At 36.8% G+C, this 23,520-nt stretch overlaps 4 protein-coding genes and 1 non-coding gene across 5 annotated transcripts in view; 2 read left to right on the forward strand and 3 right to left on the reverse strand.

Moving 5' to 3' along the window:
- Positions 1 to 9,479, forward strand: part of CBG09099 — a gene marked incomplete at both ends in the record, with an annotated part of 11,455 nt that extends 1,976 nt beyond the window's left edge. The window contains 19 exons of the mRNA XM_045243602.1: positions 493 to 1,068; positions 1,850 to 2,365; positions 2,990 to 3,616; positions 3,663 to 3,766; positions 3,811 to 3,922; positions 3,967 to 4,043; positions 4,308 to 4,442; positions 5,462 to 5,594; positions 5,709 to 5,812; positions 5,860 to 5,971; positions 6,016 to 6,089; positions 6,136 to 6,270; positions 6,377 to 6,500; positions 6,546 to 6,655; positions 6,699 to 6,816; positions 7,259 to 7,332; positions 7,383 to 7,508; positions 7,990 to 8,099; positions 9,421 to 9,479. Of these exons, the coding sequence (XP_045093886.1) occupies positions 493 to 1,068; positions 1,850 to 2,365; positions 2,990 to 3,616; positions 3,663 to 3,766; positions 3,811 to 3,922; positions 3,967 to 4,043; positions 4,308 to 4,442; positions 5,462 to 5,594; positions 5,709 to 5,812; positions 5,860 to 5,971; positions 6,016 to 6,089; positions 6,136 to 6,270; positions 6,377 to 6,500; positions 6,546 to 6,655; positions 6,699 to 6,816; positions 7,259 to 7,332; positions 7,383 to 7,508; positions 7,990 to 8,099; positions 9,421 to 9,479 (3,426 nt within the window). The remainder of the gene's footprint in view (positions 1 to 492; positions 1,069 to 1,849; positions 2,366 to 2,989; positions 3,617 to 3,662; positions 3,767 to 3,810; positions 3,923 to 3,966; positions 4,044 to 4,307; positions 4,443 to 5,461; positions 5,595 to 5,708; positions 5,813 to 5,859; positions 5,972 to 6,015; positions 6,090 to 6,135; positions 6,271 to 6,376; positions 6,501 to 6,545; positions 6,656 to 6,698; positions 6,817 to 7,258; positions 7,333 to 7,382; positions 7,509 to 7,989; positions 8,100 to 9,420) is intronic.
- Positions 9,480 to 9,691: 212 nt separating this feature from the next.
- On the forward strand, positions 9,692 to 16,648 carry CBG09098 (the record flags this gene model as incomplete). Its single annotated transcript, XM_045243603.1, has 11 exons — positions 9,692 to 9,796; positions 9,846 to 10,152; positions 10,475 to 10,605; positions 10,829 to 10,925; positions 10,976 to 11,194; positions 11,673 to 11,836; positions 13,162 to 13,308; positions 13,501 to 13,807; positions 16,048 to 16,178; positions 16,225 to 16,318; positions 16,512 to 16,648. The coding sequence occupies 11 exons, from the start codon at positions 9,692 to 9,694 to the stop codon at positions 16,646 to 16,648; spliced, it is 1,839 nt and encodes a 612-aa protein (XP_045093887.1).
- A 163-nt stretch (positions 16,649 to 16,811) lies between these two features.
- Positions 16,812 to 16,886, reverse strand: CBG25837 (the record flags this gene model as incomplete). Its single annotated transcript, XM_045243604.1, has 1 exon — positions 16,812 to 16,886. The coding sequence occupies one exon, from the start codon at positions 16,884 to 16,886 to the stop codon at positions 16,812 to 16,814; it is 75 nt and encodes a 24-aa protein (XP_045098852.1).
- An 844-nt stretch (positions 16,887 to 17,730) lies between these two features.
- CBG09097 lies at positions 17,731 to 23,181 on the reverse strand (the record flags this gene model as incomplete). Its single annotated transcript, XM_045243605.1, has 13 exons — positions 17,731 to 17,994; positions 18,167 to 18,353; positions 18,403 to 18,481; positions 18,538 to 18,841; positions 19,309 to 19,587; positions 19,637 to 19,784; positions 20,931 to 21,232; positions 21,276 to 21,361; positions 21,408 to 21,580; positions 21,850 to 21,950; positions 22,438 to 22,588; positions 22,833 to 22,995; positions 23,055 to 23,181. 13 exons carry the CDS (start codon positions 23,179 to 23,181, stop codon positions 17,731 to 17,733), a joined length of 2,364 nt encoding a protein of 787 aa, XP_045093888.1.
- A 178-nt stretch (positions 23,182 to 23,359) lies between these two features.
- On the reverse strand, positions 23,360 to 23,441 carry CBG28670. Its single transcript has one exon. It is a non-coding gene (tRNA).
- Between the last annotated feature and the right edge of the window lie 79 nt (positions 23,442 to 23,520).

The following is a 23,520-nucleotide window of genomic DNA, read 5'->3' on the forward strand; positions in this document are numbered from 1 at the left end:
AACATCAGAACTTCGTAAAACATTATTGGAAGGGTCAGCCGTTCTATTTCTCCTAGGTACCTTCCTTCTACCAAAAGGGCCCTTCTATTAAAGTGATCTTTCTAATAGAGGTTTCGCGATATTCTAACTTACGAATAAATTGGCAAGTTTTCCGGAATCGACACTGCTGTAAACGCATATCCCACTGTCCTCACAAATTTGTACCGTAATCTACCGTAATCCCTCAATTGGCAAGCACCAAACTGGTTTGGATATTTCCCATTCGTATAGGCAAACACTGGAAAATCCTTCTATATAATCCCTTAGAATCTAAAACTAACTATCCACGTCTTCTGAATAATACTCATCATATCGGACAAGTCCTTCGTGTTCTTCCACTCTCTTCCATGTTGACGCGCAAATGGAAGTTCGTTCAGCTCGGTCGGCGGTCGCTGATTATCGACCGACCGAAATATAAGCCTTGTTCAAAATTTACCGTAAATCATGTTACAGTACTCTGTAGTTGCTGGTGACGATTACTCATCTCTTCTGGCTAATGGATACAACATAACTGGGAATATAGCTGGGTATACTGTAGATTGTAAAGACGCCAAGAATAATTATGTGCCGGGAGATTTGCCAAATTATGAAGTCACAACTGTCCAAGTTACAAGACCAACTGTTCCTACCTCTTCTCATATGACTTCTGATTCCCCGACGTCATCTTCAGAATCCACTTCAACATCCACCCCCAAAAAAGAGGGACTCTATGTCCATCCAATTGTTATCGTTGAAAAACCAACTGCCGAAGGAGAACAAGGTTATTCCTATGGATCTAATTCTACAGTAGTCGCTGAGACGAATGCTTGTATTTTTGTTGCCAATTCTACAGTACTCTCAAAATGTGGATCTACAAAACCGCTAAATTTGTATTACGATATAGAAGATAAATTTTATTTTATTGGAATTCATAGTCAAAGTTGCAGTAATGAGAAACATAGCCAAATTGGACAAGCATTCGAGACTGCTGAAAACGTTTGTGGATTGAATCTTGTGCCAATGAGAGAGTTGTACAAGGAAGGTGTTGGGGTAAGTTATAAAAAACATTTTGAATTAAAAAACACACACTTGAAACTAAAATCCAAAAACTGAAACTTATATTTTTGAACTTACCACGTCACTAGATTCAAAATGAGTATAAACATGACCAACTTTTGAAACATTCCGACCCTTATGCGCCTTTAAAGTGAAAAATCAAAATGGGCGGAGCCTAGTCGTAAAAAAAATTTATTCACCCAATTTTCAATGAAACTGAGCTAAAACAAAAATAGTTACGGTTTCAAAAAAGCTAGAGTGCAGAAAAACGAGACACACTGCGTCTCTAACCGGAATGGGCGGAGCCTAGTCGTGTTTATCCTCCTTTGGAAGCTCTCAATGAGACAAATCTATTCACCCAATTTTCAAACTCGAAATGAGGTCGATGTGATTCTGTACACCAAAAAGTCAGTATGCATACCGTAAAACTCCAAAAAAAATCTTTAAAGGTGGGGGGACATGAGAAAAATAATGTTGTCGAAATTTCGTTTAAATATGCCCCTCGAGGAGTTGAACGTGTGGGGCGAGGATTGAGGGTGTGGCGCCGCTACCGACTGAGCTACGCGTGCAAAGAGAAAGCCGCTGCCCGATTGCATACATAAAGGCGAGGACGACAGCTGTACGCAGAGTGACATTAAGCATTGTACACCGTCACGGTAGAATGCATACTCTGGCCCCAAAAATCCCCCGTAAAATCTCCTGTCCCCCCACCTTTAAAGTGAATGAATCTTAAATTTTTTTTGAAACTCAGCAAACCCAAAATAAACCCTTTCAGTACTACATCGTGGCTGGAGATGATTATTCTTCTCTCATCTCGGATGGCTACATTCTTACTGGTAACATCATGGGATATAGTGTAGATTGCAAAGATGCCATCGATGATTTTGTTTATGGAGATATTCCCAATTCGGACATCCCAACTCTTGCTACATCTTCCATCCGTACTGAATCTCCAGAAATTGCTTCTATCTACGTCAGACCCTTAAATCAGGTTTCGTTCTACAACGGTTATTACGGCGTTCGCCTTGAGCCATATCTAAACAGAAGTTGGATTCCTGTTTGTATTTTCGTCACTAATGAAACCTTTCTGTCCCACTGTGGAGACACACAACCTCTTTATCAGTACGTTGTGAATGATCATGGCAAACAGTACAATTTTTTGGGATTCGATACTCTTGGAAGGACGAATGTCACAAGTAGTAGACGTGTTGGTGTGGCATTCACATCTGCTGAAAATTCTTGTGGACTGAAATTAAGACCGATGAGAGAGCTCTGGAAAGATAATTATGGTGTAAGTGATAGCTTTATTATTAGAAGAGCAAAGTATTTTAGTTTAGTATTAGAAGAGCAGACATTTTTATTGTACCCCCGGTAGGCCCTATTTTCCGAAAATCGAAAGGTTTTGGAAAATTCAGAAAATCCTAAAATTCCGAAAATTCTGGAATTTTCAAAATTTTCAAGAAGTTCAAAAATCCTAAAAATTCTCGAAAATTCCAAAAATTCAAACTTCAAATTTTTAAAAGTTCGAAAGTTCCTAAAACCCGAAAATTCGAAAATCTTCGAAAATCTCTAAAAATTCTAAAAATCCTGAATATTTTCAAAAGTTCCGAAATTAAGAACAAGGGAAAAATTCAAAATATCCGAAAATCCAAAAAATTCGAAAATTCGGAATTCCGGAAATTTAGGAATTTCAAAAGTTTGATGATTCAAACCATTCCACTATATTGAAAAAGCTTAAAGTTCCTAAAAACACAAAAAAATCTAAATTCGAAGATCCTAAAATATTTCAAAGTTAGCGGAAACTTGACAGTCGAGCTTCAAACTCTTGAAAATGGTCAAGATGGCCAAAAATCAACCTAAAAATATAATAAGTTTTTGTATGTCTTACTGTATCTATACGATGTTCAATTTTCAGTACAAAGTCGTCGCTGGAGATAATTACGCTGAATTCATTGCTGTTGGTTTTAACCTAACAGGAGTGATATTTGGGTATACTGTAAGATGCAAGGATCCATCGCCAAGAAGTATCTGTGCCCAAGTTCCGGATAGTTTGAAGCTAACTACAGTATCCACGGAGGAGCCGAGCACTGGGAAGACTACAAAGGCTACAGAAGCTACAAAAGCTACAGAAGCTACAAAAGCTACAGAATCTACAAAGACTACAAAAACTATAGAGGAGGAGCCAACAACCACTGCAAAGACTACAAAGACTCCAGAAGCCATATCAACGAAACCAACTACGAAGAAGCCAATAACTACTGTTCAGACTACGAAGGCTACAGAAACTACAAAAGCTACAGAAGCTACAAAAGCTACAGAATCCACAAAGACTACAAAAACTATAGTGGAGGAGCCAACAACCACTGCAAAGACTACAAAGACTCCAGAAGCCATATCAACGAAACCAACTACGAAGAAGCCAATAACTACTGTTCAGACTACGAAGGCTACAGAAACTACAAAGGCTACGAAAACCACAACCACACCTCCAATCGCTTATGATTTGAACGCACCACTACCGAAACTTAGCTGTGATACTATTGTAATTTTACCAGAAATCCCTAAATCCCAAAAATTTAAATTTCCAGGAAAATTACGGTGACCTCAACAACAGAATGGTTCTATTCGAAAGATATATGGAGATTGGAGACAACTTCACAATGACGGGAAGCATTTGGGACAATCCTCAAGAGTAGGCATTCAGTATCTGAATAGAGCGCAGTTTCATTTTTTCAGATGCACCATGAATTTGTACTTGTGGGATAATCCAAGATATCTACAGTCTCCGATTTTGATGCATATTAATATGAGATGGTGGAGAACTGATATAATTTATAATTACTTTTTCGTGAGTCGGAAGATTTGGAATACTGTAGAACTTGCAGTTTTTAGGGAAAATGGGACTACAGAATGGAAACCTTCTCATCTCGTCCGTTTGTCAAAGGAATGCCATACGTCTTGTCGATTGTGTAAGTCAAAAACTTGCTGAAAATTAGTTTAAATATCTAAAAATTCCAAGGAAATGTTGGGAATTGTCGAAAAAACTCAAAGTAGACAAGAATCGGTTTAAATAGCGAAAAATAGGTTAGAAATAAGCAAAGATCAGTAAAAAAGTGCCTAAAATTTTGAGGCAGTTTTTGCCTTATTTCTGGTCGTTTTTCAGAATAAAATATTTTTTTACAGCTATTTCAATTATAAAAATATTCCAAATTTCAAAGTTTTTTCATTTTCAGAAGAGGAACAAATTACTATGATGTTTATGGAAATGGGCAACATATCAAGAAGTATATGCTGGCTGGAGATGCGAATGTTCATCTTGTTTCAGGAATGTTAGGATACCAACAATGGACTATTGATACCGTTCAGATGTGAGTACAAAGTCTGCATTTAGACGTGGCGATGTTTGCAGAAATTACGGCAACAATTGTCGTACTGTAGCTTTTTCTGAGAGGCGCTATGACTCATTTTTCGATCATATTACCACAATCAGAACCTCAAGATATAAATTTTTCGGCTCTTTATGACAAGGGGGGGGGGGGGGGAGGGCGATGAGAAAAGGGGGGGGGGCCCAAGTGGAAAAATGTGGACTAAGTTAAGATTTACCAAATTTTTCAAGTTTTTCGAATGTTTCTATAAAAATTTCGTACTTTGCGCATGTTTCCACAAAAATTTGTAACTTCGAAAAATTTCAGTTTAGGCCGGTTTTTTGCATAAACAACAATATTTTTCACATTGTAACTGTGTAATTAGAAGTTATTCAGCTAGTTCCAGATTTTTTCAGGCTTAGTAACAAAAAAAAATAGACAAAAAATATGCAAAAAATGACATAAACTGAAATTTTCAAAAAATTATGAAAATTGTTTAAAGTTCGAAATTTTAATGGAAACGGTCACAAAACTTGAAAAAATCGGTAAATATCAACTCAGGCATAATTTTGTTGGGCCCCCCTTTTCTCATGGGCCCCCCTTGTCATAAAGAGCCAATTTTTCATTCTCGAAACATTCAGCTTTTGAAGAGAATTAGATGAGAAAAATAATGTTTTCAAATTTTCGTTGCCCCTCGAGGAGTTAAACTTGTGGGTCACCTTAAAAATGAAGACACGCCATGCTGAAATTTTAGAAAAATGACTATAACTTTGCTGAAAATGTTCCAAATCGATTGAAATTTCAATATTTGAGCTTATGGAATTTTGAGCTCTACAATGAGTATGCCTATGTTTCTCAAATTTTAGGATAGAAACGCAGTGTGTCTTGTTTTCTCTGATCCTCGCCTTTTCAGGAAAATGTTCGTAACTTGGTGCGTTTTCGTTAGTTTTCGAATATTCGTAAATATTCGAGTTTGGCAAAACAAGGGCTCCAAAATGAAAAAAATTCCAAGAAATTTTCAGGGACTGCGCCCGTCTACCAAACACTACACCTACAACTCCATCAACAACTTCAACAACGACAACTACTCCAGGACCAACTACTACTCCATACGACTTGACAGCTCCTTTGCCAATTCTGGACTGCAACACTATTGTAAGTCTTTATACATTTTAATAGACTGGTCGGTCTGATCCGGAGTCTGACCAGCCTCCGACTAGAAGCTGCTAGAGAACGCCCGAGTTGTGAATTATATCCGTAAACTTCCAGAGAAACTACGGTGATCTCCGTTGGCGCACAATCAACTTTTCTCGTGTTATGGAGGTTGGAGACAATATCACCCTAACTGGACACATCTGGAAAAACGCTACTCAGTGAGAAAACCTAATTCCACCCCAAATTCTTTATTTTTCATTTCCAGGTCAACCGTCAACTTCTATCTTGGTTTCAATCCAGTGTACCAAAGATCCGTGGTCCCAGTTCATATCAATCAAAGATGGTGGCTTTCTTATATCATTTACAATAATTGGAATGTAATCATTTTCTTATCTCGAATTTTTCGTATCAATATTTTCAGGGTAAATGGGGACAACGGGAAGATGTTTCAGTTCGACCATTCAGTAAAGGAATGCCATTTGTGTTGTCTGTTGTGTAAGTGGGAGGAGATGAAAAAGGAGAAATCTGAAACTTGTTTCAGAAAGACAGCCAATTCCCATATTGTATATGGAAATGGGATGGAGTTGATCAATTTCTGGAATCGAGGATCGCAAGCGGAAAATCGGATTGGAAGTATGATTGCGTATGAGGATTGGACTATTGATTCAGTTACAATGTGAGTTGTTAAAAATATTTTTGGAGGTTTCAACGATTATAGTTTTTAAATTTCAAAGATTCAACGACTAGAAATTCAAAAAAAAAGATTTAAAGTCGTAAAACAGGACTTGTGCCAATCCACCGACCTCATCAACACCTTCTACATCTACACCAACAACTCCAGAATCAACTACAACACCACTCGATCTATCATCAGCTCCTTTGCCAATCCTAGACTGCAACACTTTGGTAAGTTTCATAGCTAACTTACTCCCAAACTCATCTAACATTCAGGATCTGAAAAAATATGGAGATATTCGTTATCGTCCACTCAACTTTTCCCGTCTAATGGAGACGGGAGACAATCTCACTCTAACTGGATACATGTGGTCGAACGCTACAGAGTTGGTCCCCATTAAGACTTGAATCTAAAATTTTTGTGTTTAGATCCAACGTCAATTTGTATGTCGGCTTCAATCCGGTTTTCGAGAGAACGCAAGTTCCAGTTCATATTAATCAGCGATGGAATCAACAATGGAGCATTTACAACAATTATGTGCCTGGTGTAGGTTTTTTTTCGGAGCAAAAAAATAATTTGGTGGTTGCCGATTCTTTTGTTTAGATCGTACAGTGTATTTCATAAGTTACCAAAAAAGTATGCCGTCAACTTTGTTCTCAATTATCTCGATCCCTATGAAAGATATGAAACGTCTGTCAACTAATAAAACATTACTGATGCTATGGTAAACATTTTATTAGTTGACAGATTTTAATATCTCGTACCAAAACTGAGATAATTGAGGTCAAGCCGCACGTACTGTTAATATAATGCCCCCAACCCTCAAATAGACAAATGCTTAGCCAATTTATCTTGGTCCATGTGAACGATATCAAAATTATGTCAATTGATAAAACGTTTATCATAATATCAGCAACATTTGTTGACATATTTTTCATATCTCTTGCCAAAACTGAGATAACTGACTTCTGAAAATCTAATTTTTCAGATTGGCTGGTCTAAGAATGAAGTATACTCTAATCGACCATTTGCCAGAGGAGAGCCATTCGTGATGTCTATTGTGTAAGCTATCGGAAAAATAATCATCTAAAAATGAAGCTTTTTGATTTCAGAAGAACGTCAAACTCCCATATAATATATGGAAATGGGACCCAGTTGATAAACTTTGGTTTCCGTGGGTCGAATGAGATTGGAAGTTTGATTGTGTTCATGCAAATCACAGTTGACACCATTTCTATGTGAGTTTTTAGAAGAAAACATATAGAAACTTGTAAAATTAAGGGACTGTGCTAATCCTCGGACTACAACTTCCAAGACTACAGTACCCTCTACAACCACAAAAACTTCTGGATGATAATTTTCAGTTTTTGAGAAAATAAAGAGATTTTGCATGAAATAAAATAGTTCATTTGAGAAATTCAAAAACAAACGGAAAGACAAAAAAGACCACTGGAATAAGAACAAAAAATATATAATTTGGAAAAAAAAAACAAAAAATTTAAAAAAAGTTCTAGAAATTTCATTTTTGAGACTCTACTTGCGGAAAGAGCAGGTTTGGGAGGTTGGCGGCTCCAACTCTTTCGCGTGAATAGTGTATTCATGTGACGTTTTCTTGTATTGTGTTTCTAGAGGATAAGCGGTGCCAGCAGATAACAGTACACAGTTAATTCAATGACCCATTTATTGAGGAGGGCAGAATAAAAAGGCAGTAATTTATAGGAGAAAGGAACGAAGTCTCCGGCATTGGCAGAACGTGGCTTCTTGGAAAGACAGAGGGTTCGGAGAAATTACACCTGAAATGCGCGGAGCTTCTAAGATTCAGGGAATCGGTTAGAAGCCGGCAATTCTAATTACGTTTGGGGTTTACTTCTTGGATTGTCTTGGAGGACACAAGAGGCACAGGGGCCTACTTAAATGGAACCGAAATACTGGCAGTGCAGGGAAGCAAAGCCAGGAGAAGGACTCTGGGGAAAGCCGGTGACTGTCAATGCGTGGGAGCATTGACAGGAGACAAACTCACGACAGTAAAACGGTATAAAGAAGAAGTAAAAAAGTAATCAGAAAAGACAAACAAAAAGCAACTGAAAAGGAATCCCAAAAAGCCTCCCCGAAAAGCGGAGTGTACGGAGTGGAGCGTCGGTGCGTCGAAACACGCTCCAGGTGTGTACTTTTGGAGGGGGATTTGAATTGGGGTTTTTCGATAATTTGAATAATTTAAATAAACAGAATGGACTTTATATTTGGTGTAAGATGAAGAAGAGTGAAGAAAGGGAGTAAAGGCGATCTATGATACTCACAACCGTGACAACGTGGGCGTTGTGTAGAGAGTGTCATAGAATCGATAAGTTGCCAAAATCATTCATTTTGGTGTATGTTTGGCAACACTACTGGAGTGATGGGCTTGGGAATGAACTTGTAAGCATATTCATGGTCGAAAAATGTTTTGGTTCTGGTTTGGAGTAATTTTTGAAGGCAGATTTAAGGGGGTCAAAATTTGGAAGATTTGGCGCCTTCTTCTGGTTTCAAATTTTCCTTAAAATTTATTCTCATGCTTAATTGGAAAAATGTCAATAGTCACGAGAATTTCTGGGAATTCAGAAGAGTTCTGAATCCCAAAGTGTTCATTGCTTCTAAAAAGATCGAAGTCCTAGGAGTTGTGGGGTGGGGAGGGGATCCTGGAAGCAAAGAGAATCCTGCAAGATCCTGCAACTTGACCGTTGGAAACTAATACTGATTTTTCCCTCAATTTTCTAAATCCTGGACATTGCTCCCATTTCGTTAGGGTTTCACGGGGGTCACACCGATTCTGCTTTTGGAAAAAGGAGTTCACGAGAAAAATGAGACTCGTTTTAATGTGACAAGATTAAGGGGGTTATTCAGATAACCAGCAAGCACGACCTAATCTGGCTGAAACTTGGGGGAAAACTGGAGAAAACTATACGAGACATATCGTCAGAATTTAGGGCCAAAAAATATGAAATTGAAAAGGATTACTGTAGAGAAAAAGAATCAAAAATTAATATGGTTACTGTAGGGGAACATGATTGAAAATGGAAAGGATTACTGTAGAGAAACACTGAAAAGTTTTTTGAGTTCCGTTGAAAATTGAAAACCTGAATCTGCTGGATCCGAAAATCACAAAAATTTCAGATTCCGCTTACATGAACACATTTGCATCGAAAAGAAGCCCCTTGTCAGAAGTATTTTGATTTTTGATTTTACCTAGATTATTGTCAGTTTTCCGATAATTTCAATCTTACCTCCGCCACAAATACCTCCACTTTAGTTCCAGTGAACCTTATATCAAATTGACCAATTATCAAAAAATAATATGAAATCATGAATGACAATTTTAAGGTAATTCCTTAGGCAAACAAAAGTGTGTTAAAAACCTTATCATTTCAATCATTGACACTTTTAAATGACTCAGCAAACTTCGATTTTCGCCAATTGTCCTGATCGTTCCGACTGGGAAGTTATATTCGAACTTTGCCCAAATGCCACTGATCCTTGTAAATCTATCAAGGTAATTTTTGAATTTATTTTTTTATAAAAATATTAAAAGTTTGTTTCAGCAAATCGAAACAGCTGTTCATATTGCATTTGCTGATTATTACACATCAGAAGTGTTATTCGCCATAGCTGGAATTATGAATATTTATTGTCTTTTGGTACTTCTTCCATTGTATCGACGGATGAAAGATAATTCAAAAAAGAAGTACATATTTCTTATCACTAGATGTGTTGCTGGATTATTGGCTGCTAGTGCCTGGCTTCTCATTCAGTGTATTTATCTTCGATTCATTGCTCCAACTCCCGGAAATTTTCCATATTATGTGCTGGCTTTGGCTTTGAATATTGGAAGCACTTATGGATTGTTAGGTGGGTTATTCTGTGTCCATAAATCACAAATTGATAAACTCTTCACAAACTGATAAATCATTACTTTTTTTGAAAAGTCACTTTAGCTTCAAATGTTAAGCAATTTTTTAAGCTGAAAATTGTTCTGTTTGTAGGAAGGGAAAAACTACAGTAGTCCTTAAATCTACCGTAATCCGAAAAATGCAATTTTAAAAAACGTTTTTTCGAGAAATATCAACTTTTCGGTGTTTTTTTCAGAGGACTACTGTAGATCCAATAAACTATTCAAACCAAATTTTTGAAGTGATTTAGTCTTCTTTCCTACAGTACCCATTTTCTACAGGATCCTACGTCGGCATGGCTGGTATACTGTACCTTGGAGTTCTGAACCCAATATCTTTCACACAACATCTCAGCTTAAGAGTTGTCTATATCGCTGTCTCTTTGATTGTTTCAGTTTCAATCGCGTTATCTGTAAGTGTTTTTTCTTTAAAATGAATAAAATTTTACGATTAAGAGTCTTATTCTATTTTAAATATCGCAATTAGCAGGTAAAGTATTAGGATCCTTTTACTTTTCATGGGGTCTCTAGAAAGCCCTTCTATTAGAGGAGCCCGTCAATTAGTAACCTTCTAATACAGGGTTTATGGTAATTCAGACAGTTAAAGCCTTGCTTATAGATTTCCAACATTTCCAGATCCCTCTTGCCATTTTCCAAGCAGCAATATCTATTCCAGTGAGTGGAATAAAATGTTCCAAAGAGACTTGTGCTCCGCTTATTGCTACATTGAATTGTAAGCTCTAGGGACAATTTAAAAAACAAGAAACCATAGTTTTATTCCAGTCATTCTCGTCTTTGGTTCTATTGTGTTTGCCTTCATCACCCTCTCCTTCGTTTTGATTTCTCTCATCCGTCATCAGAAACAATTTAACAAACTCGATACGACATCCAACACATCGCTAACCTCAGCGATTCGTCTTTTGAGTTGGACACTGTTCACAGTTCTTCTTGTACTATTCGCTGAAGTTATTCCATTCGTTTTTATGGAGGAAAAGAAGATTCGTAAGTGGGACCTGGAAGATACCGTAAAAATCATTTCCGTTCATTTTTTTTTCAAATTTTTCATTAAATGAGGCGAGACAGCAAAAATTTCGGGGGAAAGTTCGGGGGACGAAATCGGGCCGCGCTTATGTAGGTCATCGGTCGGCAGGCGCCTTCGCGCACCTGTAGCTCAGCCGGTATCGACGCTGTACCCCTGAGCTGCCTGTCATGAGTTGAGTTCAACACCTCATGGGGGTTCTCTATGCAAAATATCAGGAAAACTTTTTTTTGGTGTCTGGCCTCCTTTAACACAAATTTTCATTCGAAGAATTTCTGGAATATTTTGAACGGAAAACGCACAAAAATGTTAAAATTCAAACGATACATTTGGTAGGGGGAGTCTTCTATTTTTCCAAGCCCCTCTGATGTCAGAGGGCCCTTTATTTAGAGGGGTCCTTCTAATACAGGTTTTTTAGTATAAAAATCAATGTTGTTCCAGGTGGAACAAAGCCACCATGTTACTGGTTTGATCATTCTGACGTTATTATCAGTCAGGTTTCGTGGGCCTTGGTAGAGGCATCTTTATGGAGTATAGCAATGATTGTTGATCCGTTTACTAATATCATTCTGGATAGGAATGTGTCGAAACAAGCAAAAAAGCAGGTTGGTACTCTATTTTTGTACAATACAGTCAAATTTCGTAAAAATCGTAAAAATTCTGAACTTCAGTATGCCAGATTTGGAATATAAAAAATCTAGGGATTCCAAATTTGAGAGCTTCAGAATTTCAGCAATTCAGCTTTTTGGACTTTCCGAATTGAACAAACTGGAAATCTTGTTTCTGTATTTCAGATTTTCGGCAACTTTAAAGAATCCATATTTTCTGAAATTCGAAACTTTTGAATTTTGGAATTTTCAACTTTTAGGCAAATCATAATTTCTGTATTCTAGATGTTTTGTTCCGGATATACTGAATTGAACTTTTGATAGGAAGGTAGCGTAACTTTTAATGTTGAGCCAATTTATCTTGATACCTGTTCAAGATATGGAAAAATTCTCAACGGATGAATTGTTTATCATCATGTTAAAAACATTTTATTAATGGAAACTTTTTTGTTATAGGAAAGGGGGAATTTTAAAATTTTTTTAATCGTCGATTTTTTCGTAAAAAGTTTGCTTTTGTGTGCTTTTCCAGAAAATATGTTAGAGACAATGAAAGTATTTTTATCTGTTTTTTTTTTACCAAATTCACTAAAAAATATGGTTACAATAGCCAAACATTTATAAATTAATCACTATTGCAATACGTGAAAATTACGTGAAAATTTTCACGTAAACATGTTTAAATGAATGAGAAATAAGTAAAAATCATGATGAATGTAGAATCATTGAGATTCCAACATCTCTGCTATTTTTTATCGAAATTCAACATAGTCGACACTTTTTATATTTTTAGTAGTGAGATCTGTCTAATTGTCACAGAATTGTTCGGATTTTCGAAAAAAAATTCACGATTAAAAATATTTTGAAATTCCCCCTTTCCTATATCTAGCATAGGAACCGAGATATTTGAGGTCAAACTTTTAAGTGATCTATACAGGTTTTACAGTACTTTTTTTTATTCCAGGTAAAATGGATCTATGCCAAATCTACTCAACTCGCTCAATTTTTCATTGGAAGTTTTTCGAAAAGGAAAAAAGACGAAAAACAAGAGAAAGAAAAAGAAGAAGAAGAACAGGAGCAAACTACACAATTAGAATTGATAACCTCGATAATTGAATGAAAATATATTTGTTTGCTCTTCTTATCTTTGAGTAGAAATCGAAGGTTCTGAAAATGGCCGAAGATATTTCTAGGTCATCTCACAAAACTTCCTGAACTAAGTTCAGGAACTTTTTGAAACCCTCGTAATTTTCCCACCTTTTCAATTGTAATCCCTAAAGCAAATAATTTTTGGTCTTATCATAAAAAGACACAAAATCATTCAGAAAAAAGGAAATTGTTTCGTTTTTTTTGTTCTGGAGACACAGAATAATATGAATCAAAGTATATTCGAAAACTGTTCTAGCCATTATTCAAATGAGATTCTTTTCGAAAATTGTACAGAAACCTCGGCGCCATGTCTCTTGATTCAGGTAAGGGTTTTTGATGATATTCCAAATTTTCTTTTTTTTTCGAACAATTCAAAAAATCTTTAAATAAACTTCCGAAAAATGTTCAAAAAATTCCCTTCTTCTCAAAAACTTTCTTTTTTCATTTCAAAAATCCCTTAATTCTGAAAATTTGGAACTTTTGAATTCTTAAGTCCTCAAATTTGAGTTTTTCAGGATCTCAACACGGCCATCTCTGTAATCTTCTATGCTTACTACGTCTCCATATCAATGTTCTCAATAGCGGCACTTGCCAATTTCTACTGTCTCTGTGTAACTCTTCCATTATATTTTGAAATGGAAGCGGAATCCAAAAAGCGATATATTTTCCTGGTAACTCGTTGTCTTTCCTGTATATTCATGGTTATTGCAATGATTCTGAGTACCGCGGTTTTTGAAGAACTTCTGAAGCCGAATCCAGCAAATTTCTTTTTGTATGCTGTTCTGAATATTGTCAGCAATACAAGTATGTTTGGATTATTGGGTTAGTTTATTCTTCTTTTTTTGTTTTTTTAGTGTAAAAATTCCGAAATTCTGGGAGCGCCTGGAATTAAAAATTGGAGTTTGTGAACATTGTTTTCCTTCTGACCAGAATGACTTCCAAATTGTATATCACATAAATCATATTCTGGTCGTTGAATATGTTTTGTGCTCATTTCGAACACACAATGATACCAAAAGTGTGGGAATGCACAAACTCCTCATTTCGGTGTGAAATTTGAGAATGTGTGCTAAATTTCGAAATAAATCATATGGCGGATCAGTATTTGCATCATCTAGTTTTTTTTTTCAAAGAAAATTCCAGAAAACAAAAATGTAATTTGTCTGAAAATGGACCTGAAACAAAAATAGAGGTCGAGTTGGTTATTTCAAATTTAAAAGAAATTTTCGGGTTTTCAAATTCTTTAAAATCCAATTGTTTGAAATCCAAATTTTTAAAAAACCAACTTTTTTAAAATCCAAAAATTTTTAGAAGTTAGAAGTTTTTTCAATCCAAAAATGTCTTCAAAATCCAAAATATCTAACTGAAGCATGTGAAAGAAGATCTCTCTAACTTTGAGCTGATTTATGTCGGTTATTGTAAGTAAATCTCTACTCGGTGAATTCAAAAATACTAGATACAGTGATTATACTCTTGAACGGATTTATTCTTGAACTTGAAAATATCGTTGCACGAAGATTATATCAATTCAATCCAATCAAAAGGGATAAAAATTATCTCCTATCAGTCTTTTTTTTTATACTGCTCCTCCTTGCCTTCTCCGTCTCTGTCTCTTATCATCCTTGTCTTCTTCTTGTTAAACTGCTCCAATCTATCCTATCCTCCTCCGCATGACCTTCTCCTGGCTCCGTTTTTTGGAATTGGCTCCTGGCTCCCGTCTCTGCTCTTCTTGATTGTTAGGTGGTGGTAGAGTCTTGATTCATCACTTTATACTTCTGGCTTTTTGATCCTCCGGACCATGGTCGGTCACGACACTCCGAGGCCGGCCAATGGTAACTTCTCCTTACTTGACTAGTGATGGTGGTGTGGATGGACTGAGCTTTGATGGGCACTGTGGCGTGGTGTTTTGGATCTGCGGTAGTTGACTGGCGACCTTGGTAATTGACTGGAGAGTTTTGCGATTGACTGGAGACTTCGGTAATTGACTTGGGACCAGATTGTACCTAATACCTTAATTTTTGCTTTCTAACTGCCGTATTCTAACTGTGGCTTTTTTCCCTCTATCTGCTGTTGCCTTACCCCCTATTTTCCTGCCTTGCACCCTGTTTTCATACGTTAACCTCTCTTAATTCCTCACTACTATCCTTTTTTTCTATCTACTAGTACTTAAATTCTTCGATATCAATTTTTTTGGATTTTTATTTTTCAATTAAAAATAAACTAACCTTTAATACTCCTTCGGTCGCTATGCACCATAAATGGGCTCGGTGGTAACTGGTGAATAAAAGTACTGTTAATACTAGTTTGAATTGCTCTTGTAGGTTTATTGAATTTAGGTTTTCGATTGGAAGTTCAAATGTGTTCAAAGAAATACGAATGAAAATTTAGATCCTGGTTCACTCCCGCGCTTGACCTTATCTTTCTCCAATTTTCTTCTCGGTATCAGCTTCTTGATTGATGGGTTGTACTGGCTCCTGGTGCCGCTCCTTCTCTTGGTTGACACAAGATCTTTGGTCGTCCACGACAGTAAGAGATATCAAAAAATAGTCAACTGAAAAAAAATATAGGTGATACTATGATAAATAATTTATTAGTTGGCAACTTTTTATCTTTTACAGGTAACGAGTTATATGAGCTTAACGTTGACATATGTAGTTCTAAAATACGGGAATTCTAAAATTCGAAAACTCAGAATTTCGAAGGTTTTCCAATTATCGAAACTCCCAATTGTCAAGAAAAACTAAATTTGGACATTTGAAAATTCGGAGAATTTAGAAAATTGGAAATCGTAAAATCAGGAAACTCAAAAAATTCAGAATTCCAAAACTCAAAAACTGAGAAATTCGGAGGTTCAACATTTCAGAAATCGAGAAACTCAGTGAACCATAATCTCAGAAGTCGAGAAATTGAGAAATCCAGAAAAATTATGAAGTTCGGAATTTCGAAAGTTGTAGGAGAATTTTTAAAAATTGGTCACCGTCCAACCTAAAACTCTTATTTTGGATTTGTACACTCTGAAAGTCTAGGTTTTGACTTCTTTTTTCTGAAATTCATTTTTCCAGGTTCCTATGCTGGCCTCGCTTTTCTTCTCTATATCGGAGTCATGTATCCAATGCTATTCAAATCTCTAATCACTCTCCGTTTTGTATACATAATGGTGTTCTTGATTTATTTTGCTTCTTTTTTAATATCTGTAAATTTTTGCTATTTCTGAATCGTCTCAAATTACAGACTTTCAGATCCCAACTGGCATCTTTCAAGCCGCTATTCAAAGCCCTGGAATCATCTCATGCAACCAAAAAAGCTGCGTTCCGTTTGTGAATCTTGTCGAATGTAATTTTTTAGGGATGAGTTAAAATTTCAGTTTCTTCGAATTTCAGTTATCGTTACCGGTGTTTGTTTGGTTTTTACAATTGCTGTGTTATTTTTTGTATTCATCTCGTTGGTCAGGCATAATAGGAAACTGAAAAGGGTATGAGAGACGACATCTGGACAAATAGATACACAGAAAACTAAAATTTTCCAGTCGGACACCCTCTCATCGTCAGCCTCATCTATGAAACGAGTCCGTCGTCGACTGGGATGGGCAATTATCGCAGTAATTTTCATTTCGGCTGCTCAAATTATTCCCTATGTATACCTATTGGATGTGGCTCCTCATGACGTCAAAAGTTGCGATGGATTCTATAAAGCGAACAAGTTCGTCGGAGAAGTTATCGCTGGATTCGTGGAGTCGCTAGTTTGGATTTTTGTATTTTTGTTGGACCCAATTATGAACATTTTTTGTGATAAGAAAATGTCCGAGAAGGTTAACGGGCAGGTATGGTTAGAGAATTAATTTTGGTCGGTCGAAAACCGCCGATCGACCGCTGCCCGAATTCGTGCATTTGCGCGTCTGCATGGCAGTGTTTGCGTACGAAGCATTTTATTTCTGAAAACACTCTCTGACGCGCAAATGCAAAAATTCAATCAGCGGTCGGCTATTTTCTACCGACCGACATCGAAAAAATTTCAGTTCCGTCGATTACGAGAACGCCTTCCAAATGCTACGTTGGCTTCTGCAATGGTCCCAAGAGGATGATCTCAAAAAATCAATATGGATATTTTAATTTTGATCTCAACTTTATTGAATTTTCTGAAAATATGAATCTTTACTATCACCAATTTCTACAATCAATCACCAAGTTCTGTATGTGTGTAAGAGTGTGTCCGTTTGTCCCCGTATCGCCGACTCTAGCGAAGTCCCCACTGGACAAAAAATTTCCCAAATGTTCACAGATAATTTGAAATAGTAGCGAAATGATGCGCTACATTTTCTTTTATCGAAATATACAGAATTCGATTTAAAGAATTAATTTTAAACAGTCCATAAGCTTGATACTGTAGCCATCATAAATATACCATTCTTCCCCCTCACTGGGAAAAAAACAACATAATAGAAAATGAATAAATGAAGTTGCGTCTCCGGAGGCGCGGCAAACATGCCATATTTTCAGCATTGTTATCTGATTTTGTGGAGGCTAAAAAATTCTGCCAGTTTACCAGTGCGGTGGAGCGCAGACTTCCTGAAAAATATTCCCCTAATAGTCCATTACATTGTTTTTAAAATTTGATCTCAACTTTATTGAATTTTCAAAAATCATGAATTTATATACATACACAACGTAACAAAGAAGTTTGATAAAAGAACGCTGGGGAAAATGGGACCCGTTTCCAAACAAAAAAAAAATCGATAATTCCGAAATTTAGGAGATATCACAGTACTTGACAGAGTCTCTCGGGCGAATGCTCTCACTCAGGAGCACGTTCAAAGTTCTCGTCTCGACTTGAAGAGTCATATAATAGCCCTGTTTGGTCTCCACAATCTGTCTTCTGGATCGATTTTTCAGCTCGATTTGTCTCTTTCTGATTTGTTTAGATCTCCATTCGGCTGACATCCATTGCTCAGCAGAGACATCTCGTTTTTGACGGACCGGCAGGACTGGCACCTTCTTGGGACATTTTGGAGGCTGAAAATCTCTTTTTTACTTAGGTTTTTGGTGGAAAACTATCAATAAGAAAAGAAAAAAAAGCTCTCGCCCCCGACACAACTCGAATCCTTGACCTCCTGAACAAAATAGCAATGCGCTACCACCTGCGCCACCGCCCCAGCTCTTACTACCACAAGCTAAATGTACTTACAATACTCTGGTTGCACGGCGCATTCGGGTCCTTCATATTGCACAGCGAAATTCGGCAATGGAAGATGAGATCTCCATCTCCAGGGAATTTGAAAACCGACATCTCCTGGAATACGTAGGCGTCATCTGGATAGTCCTTGAAGCGAGAATAGTTGGGGGTTTCCAGGAAGTGCTGATCGACTTCGCATCTGAATCAAAAAATTAAATTTAGAAGTTCCAAAAATTAAATACACTGACCCATTAGAATCCAAAATCTGTTGTGTATGCTTTTCGGACTGCACGAAACAATCGTGGACCAAGTAGTTGTATTCTGGTGCTGAAAATGGAGACAATTAATTTTTTCAAAGTTTTCAAAATTTCTAGTCAACAAACGGCTATCGCATTCCCAACGATGGTACAGTGTCTCTCCAACCTTGGCATCCAGCGCCACGCATTGTCCAGGACTGTATCTGAAAATGATCCCTTTCAGATATTCATGAGAAATCTTACTGTACCTATGAAGTCTGTAGTTGCATTGTGTGTCTGCGGCATTTTTGAGGATAGCTTGATCGAGTTCTTGACGTGGAACTGCCGATGGAACGAAGCAGGACATATCGAGACCTTGATCGGCTCTTGTGATGATTAGAGGATGGAATTGGAGGATTACGGTGATGTTGAAATGGTAGCCACGACCATCCTGGAGAAGTTCAAGAGTTTCATATGAATGCATCTGGTTTTGATTACTGTCTCTCAAATTTTTGTAATCACTTTTAGTCTACCGTCTTTCCTCTAATTGGGAGCCTCTACCCTTGATATCGTTAACTTTAAAGGCGCATGACTCAAAAACTACTGTAGTTGGAAAAAAGTTATCAATTACAAAATTAATGCTCTAGTTTTGTTTAGTATATTCCATAATTTTCAGACAAATCGAAAATTTTTGGAATACTTTTGTAGGGCTTCAAATTTGACAATCGTATTTCCTCTGAATGAAGCCCACCCAAACCGTCAACGTTAAGCTCAAATATCTCATTTCCTGTCAAAGATATTGAAAAGTTGTCGACTAAAATATTGGTGATATTATGATGAACATTTTATGAGTTGACAAGTTTTTGATATCTCTTATAAAGATCGAGAGAATCGAGCTCAAAGTTGACGCTTACTTACCGCTGATGGTGTCTTCACCAGACCACATTTTCCCTCCATAAAAGTCATTTGAATCTCTCTGTTATTATCGGTCTTCTTCATCATACACTCTGGCTCATCATGATACATATGAGCATACATCAGTCCTTGAAGTGCTCTTTGAGTCCGGACCACAATGCTCATCGAATGTTCCGTACATTTCACATCAGTGGCTCCTCTAACTTGAGGTTTTGCATCTGGAGGCAACTCGATTCCATCGCATCCAAAACCAACGTATTTCATGAATTCACTTTCAAATTCCTAAAACGAGTATAGGAATTGAAAGGGAGAAGTTTGAGACTAGACTTACATGAAGGTTCGGTGGTGTGAATGCACGTTTCTCGGATCCAGCAATCAATCGAAGTTCAGCTTCATCCACCAATGGACGAGGAGTGACACTTACGGCAATCATTATGATTCCGGCTGCACGCATTTTTTCAGCCATGTCTTTAGGAGATCTGGAAATTAAAAAATACTAGTGTTGTTGAAATTCCAGAATTTCAGGATTGGAAAATACCGAATTTTAATAGATTGATAACGAAACTTAATAGGCGCATAACTCAAAAACTACCGTATCTAGAAAAAAAGAAACAATTACAAAAATAAAACTTGAATTTTGTTTAGTAGTCTTTAAAAGTTTAGGGCTTCAAAGGTGACGACCGTATTCCCTCTGATAGAAGCCTTCCCCCAAACCGTCAACTTTAAGCTCAGTAATCTCGATTCCTGTGTAAGATATCAAAAAGTTTTAAATTATAAATTATTCATCATAATATCAGCAATATTTTATCAGTTGTCAAATGTTTGATATCTTTTACAGGAACCGAGATCTTCGAGCTCAAAGTTTGCGGTTTGGATGAGCTTCTTTCAGAGGAAATACGATTGTCAAATTTGAAGCCCTACAAAAGTATTCCAAAAATTTTCGATTTGTCTGAAAATTATGGAATATACTAAACAAAACTAGAGCTTTAATTTTGTAATTGACAGCTTTTTTCTAGCTATAGTAGTTTTTGAGTTATGGGTCTTTAAAAACGGGATGCTGGTTACCAAGAGAGGCGAGACGCAGACAACCAGTTGTTAAAAGCGCATGTCTCAATTAGAAAACTAAAGCTTTATTTTCGTTTAGTATACTCTGAAATTTTCAAATAAATCGAAGAAAAAACGAAATACTTTCGTGTTGCGTCAAAGTTGACTACCACATTTCCCCTAATACAGAAGTACAGAAACTCATCCAAAGAGGTCAACTTTGAGCTTTAGGTTCCTTATAAAAGACATGAAAAATTTGTTATAAAAGACATGAAACATTTGTTATAAAAGACATGAAACATTTGTTATAAAAGACATGAAAAATTTGTCAACTGATAATTATTTATCTTAATGTCAGCAATATTTTATCATTTGACACATTTTTGATATCATTCATAGGAAGCGAGATATATTGGCTCAAAGTTGAAAGTTAGACTTTATATTACAGGTTTTAAGGTATTTTTGCCCCTTACTTTTCCACGTTTTTTCTGAAAAATGGGAGACGTTTAGAAACGTCCTATCCTTATCGGCCACCCTGTAGGTTTAATGTCCATACACATTTTTTGACAGTTTCAACTAACCTATGAGAATGTCCATCAGTAAGAACCAATGCCATTTTCGGCACACCTTCTCTAATTCCAGTCGATGGATCTTTTGAAGTCAGAAGATCAAATGCATCCATCAATGCCACATTTGTAGCTGTTGTTCCTTTGATTGATCGAATATTCTTTACGAATCCCTGTACTGAAGTGTTATTTCCATACAAGAACGAATTGAATTTAAAATGAACGAATGCTTGTCCAGAGTAGGTTATCAATGCAACACGGACGGCTTCTGGATGGATGTTAATGTTTCCCAAAACTCGATCGACCAGGAATTTTTTCTGAGAAATTCTTTTTTAGGTGAGACTGTAAATTTTGATCTACCTGATCGCTGAAAAGATGATCCAAGGACTCCGAAGCGTCAACCACAAGAGCAAGGTCCAATGGTTTGTCTGATCCTTTCACACAAGCTGAAATCAAAAAACTTAAACATTTCCTTTTTTCTTGAAAACTCACTCGGCTGCTGCTCACAAATCTCCGTTCCATGATACTTTTCAAATTGAGGTTCCAGCTTTTGCAAATTCTGATTTGTCACAATTTTCTGCTCCGATTGAGTATAATTAGCCAAGGCTGCCATTGCCACATAGTCGCCAGTACCGTAAGCCCAGATGTCAATATTTGGGATTTCTCTGGAAATGCGCTCTTTTGAAATTGAGTAATTGGAAATCACGGTGAGTTTTTCACTGCCGCTGCTTCAACTTTGGAATTTTTTTTCTCGAATTCTAGTCCATAACTTTTTTTCTGTTCCATAAATTTTTAGTAAATTTTATGAAGAATATATAGCAAAAAAATGAATCAGATTTTTTTGTCCGTTGTACTTTAAAACGTCGCAGACTGTTTCGCATCCGGTAGTGAAAAACTCACCGTGTGGAAATGAGGGGAACTTTAAAAAGGTTACCTTCTCAAGACATCAGACATTTGCCAATCCTTTGGATAGTCATGAGTACGACCGTCGGACAGAAGATAGACGATTTTTGGTACAGTTCCATCACGAAGACCCTTAAAATGTTTTGATATTCGAAACTTCATGAAACACCGTATACGGGAACTCTCTACTGTCCTTTTGAAGGTACCGTATTTCCTCTAATAAAAGCACACTCAACCTAAATGGGCATTTGGAGCTCAATTATCTCGGTACCTATGCAAGATGGCAAAAATTAGTTAATTGATAAAGCATTGGTCATAATAATATTATTATGATAAACAATTTATCAGTTGATTATTTTTTATATCTTTAACAGAGACCGAGAAAAACAGGATCAAAGTTAGAAGTTATCCTCCTACGGGTTTTTAATGGTAGTCAACTTTGAAGACCTACAAAAGTGTTTCAAAAACTATCACTTTGTCTAAAACTGAAGGCCAAATTTTGTTTAGTATACTCTGAAATTTTCAGACTAATCGAAAAAATTCTGAAGTACTTTTGTCGAATTCCAAAGTTGAGTACCATTAAACGTGTACAATTCCTTTATAGAAAAAAATTACTCACACTTCCAGGAGTCTTCAATTGCTGAAGCGCGAATTCAAAGGCCCCACCGATTCTCGTAATTCCGGAAACATGACGAAGAACGTCCAACGCCGCAAGCAACTCTTCTCGATCAGTGAATTTTTCGAAATTGAATTCCAAGTGTTGCGTTCCACTGGAAATTCGAATTTCAGCAATTAAAGACTTTTAGTTTAAAAAATCAACCTAGTGAAGCTTTGATTTCCAAACTGCCTCAAACACTCAAATAGAAGGCCATTCAAACCGTTAACTTTGAGCTCAATTATCTCGATTCCTAAGAAAGATATCAAAAAGTGACCAACTCAATAGCTGACAATTTTTTGATACCTTTGACAGAAAGCGAAATAATCGAGCTTAAAATACTCAACCGCTTAGCTTACCTGAACTGAATCAACATAACCCTAGTTGCAGTTTTTCCAATCGTCACATGCTTCAGAATTCTTCTGATAATGTCGATTTCATCCTGAAACTTGTCTCTCAAGGATCCAGAAGAATCCAAGATAAAAATCAAATCGAGAGGTGGTGCGAAAACTTTGCATCTGGCTGAAAAAAAGCTTGATTTTTCAAAAAAATTAGTCACCACAACAAAAAATTAGACTTACGTTTCGTTGACACCGGCGTATGAACAATTTCGGGCGGCGCAAGACCGTTATCTATAATCTTGACGGCTTCTGTTTGAAAAGTAACAGCCAATATGAGTAATGGTATGGCGACTAAGCGTCGTCGCATTTTGCTGAAAAAGTCTTTGTTTACTATGCTAACTGCGATTTGGTTACAGCAGATTATAGGATTATTAGAGAAGGGACCTGGTCAAAAACATGTTATCACAGATAAAGTGACTGTCAACACAACCACACTAGTGGAACAACATATGATATCTGATAATCAAAAAGGAAAAAAAAAGAACTGAAGAGAGTGGGATTCGAACCCACGCCCCCGAAGGGACTGGTGCCTTAAACCAGCGCCTTGGACCGCTCGGCCATCTCTCCGACGAGAAACTAACGGAGTAGAGTGCAACTATGAGTCGCCGAGAGACTAGAGGAGTAGGTCAACATTGGGGAGGAGAGA

Source organism: Caenorhabditis briggsae (genome assembly GCF_000004555.2).
Source record: "Caenorhabditis briggsae complete genome, chrIII, whole genome shotgun sequence".
In the NCBI taxonomy this organism is placed as follows: domain Eukaryota; kingdom Metazoa; phylum Nematoda; class Chromadorea; order Rhabditida; family Rhabditidae; genus Caenorhabditis; species Caenorhabditis briggsae.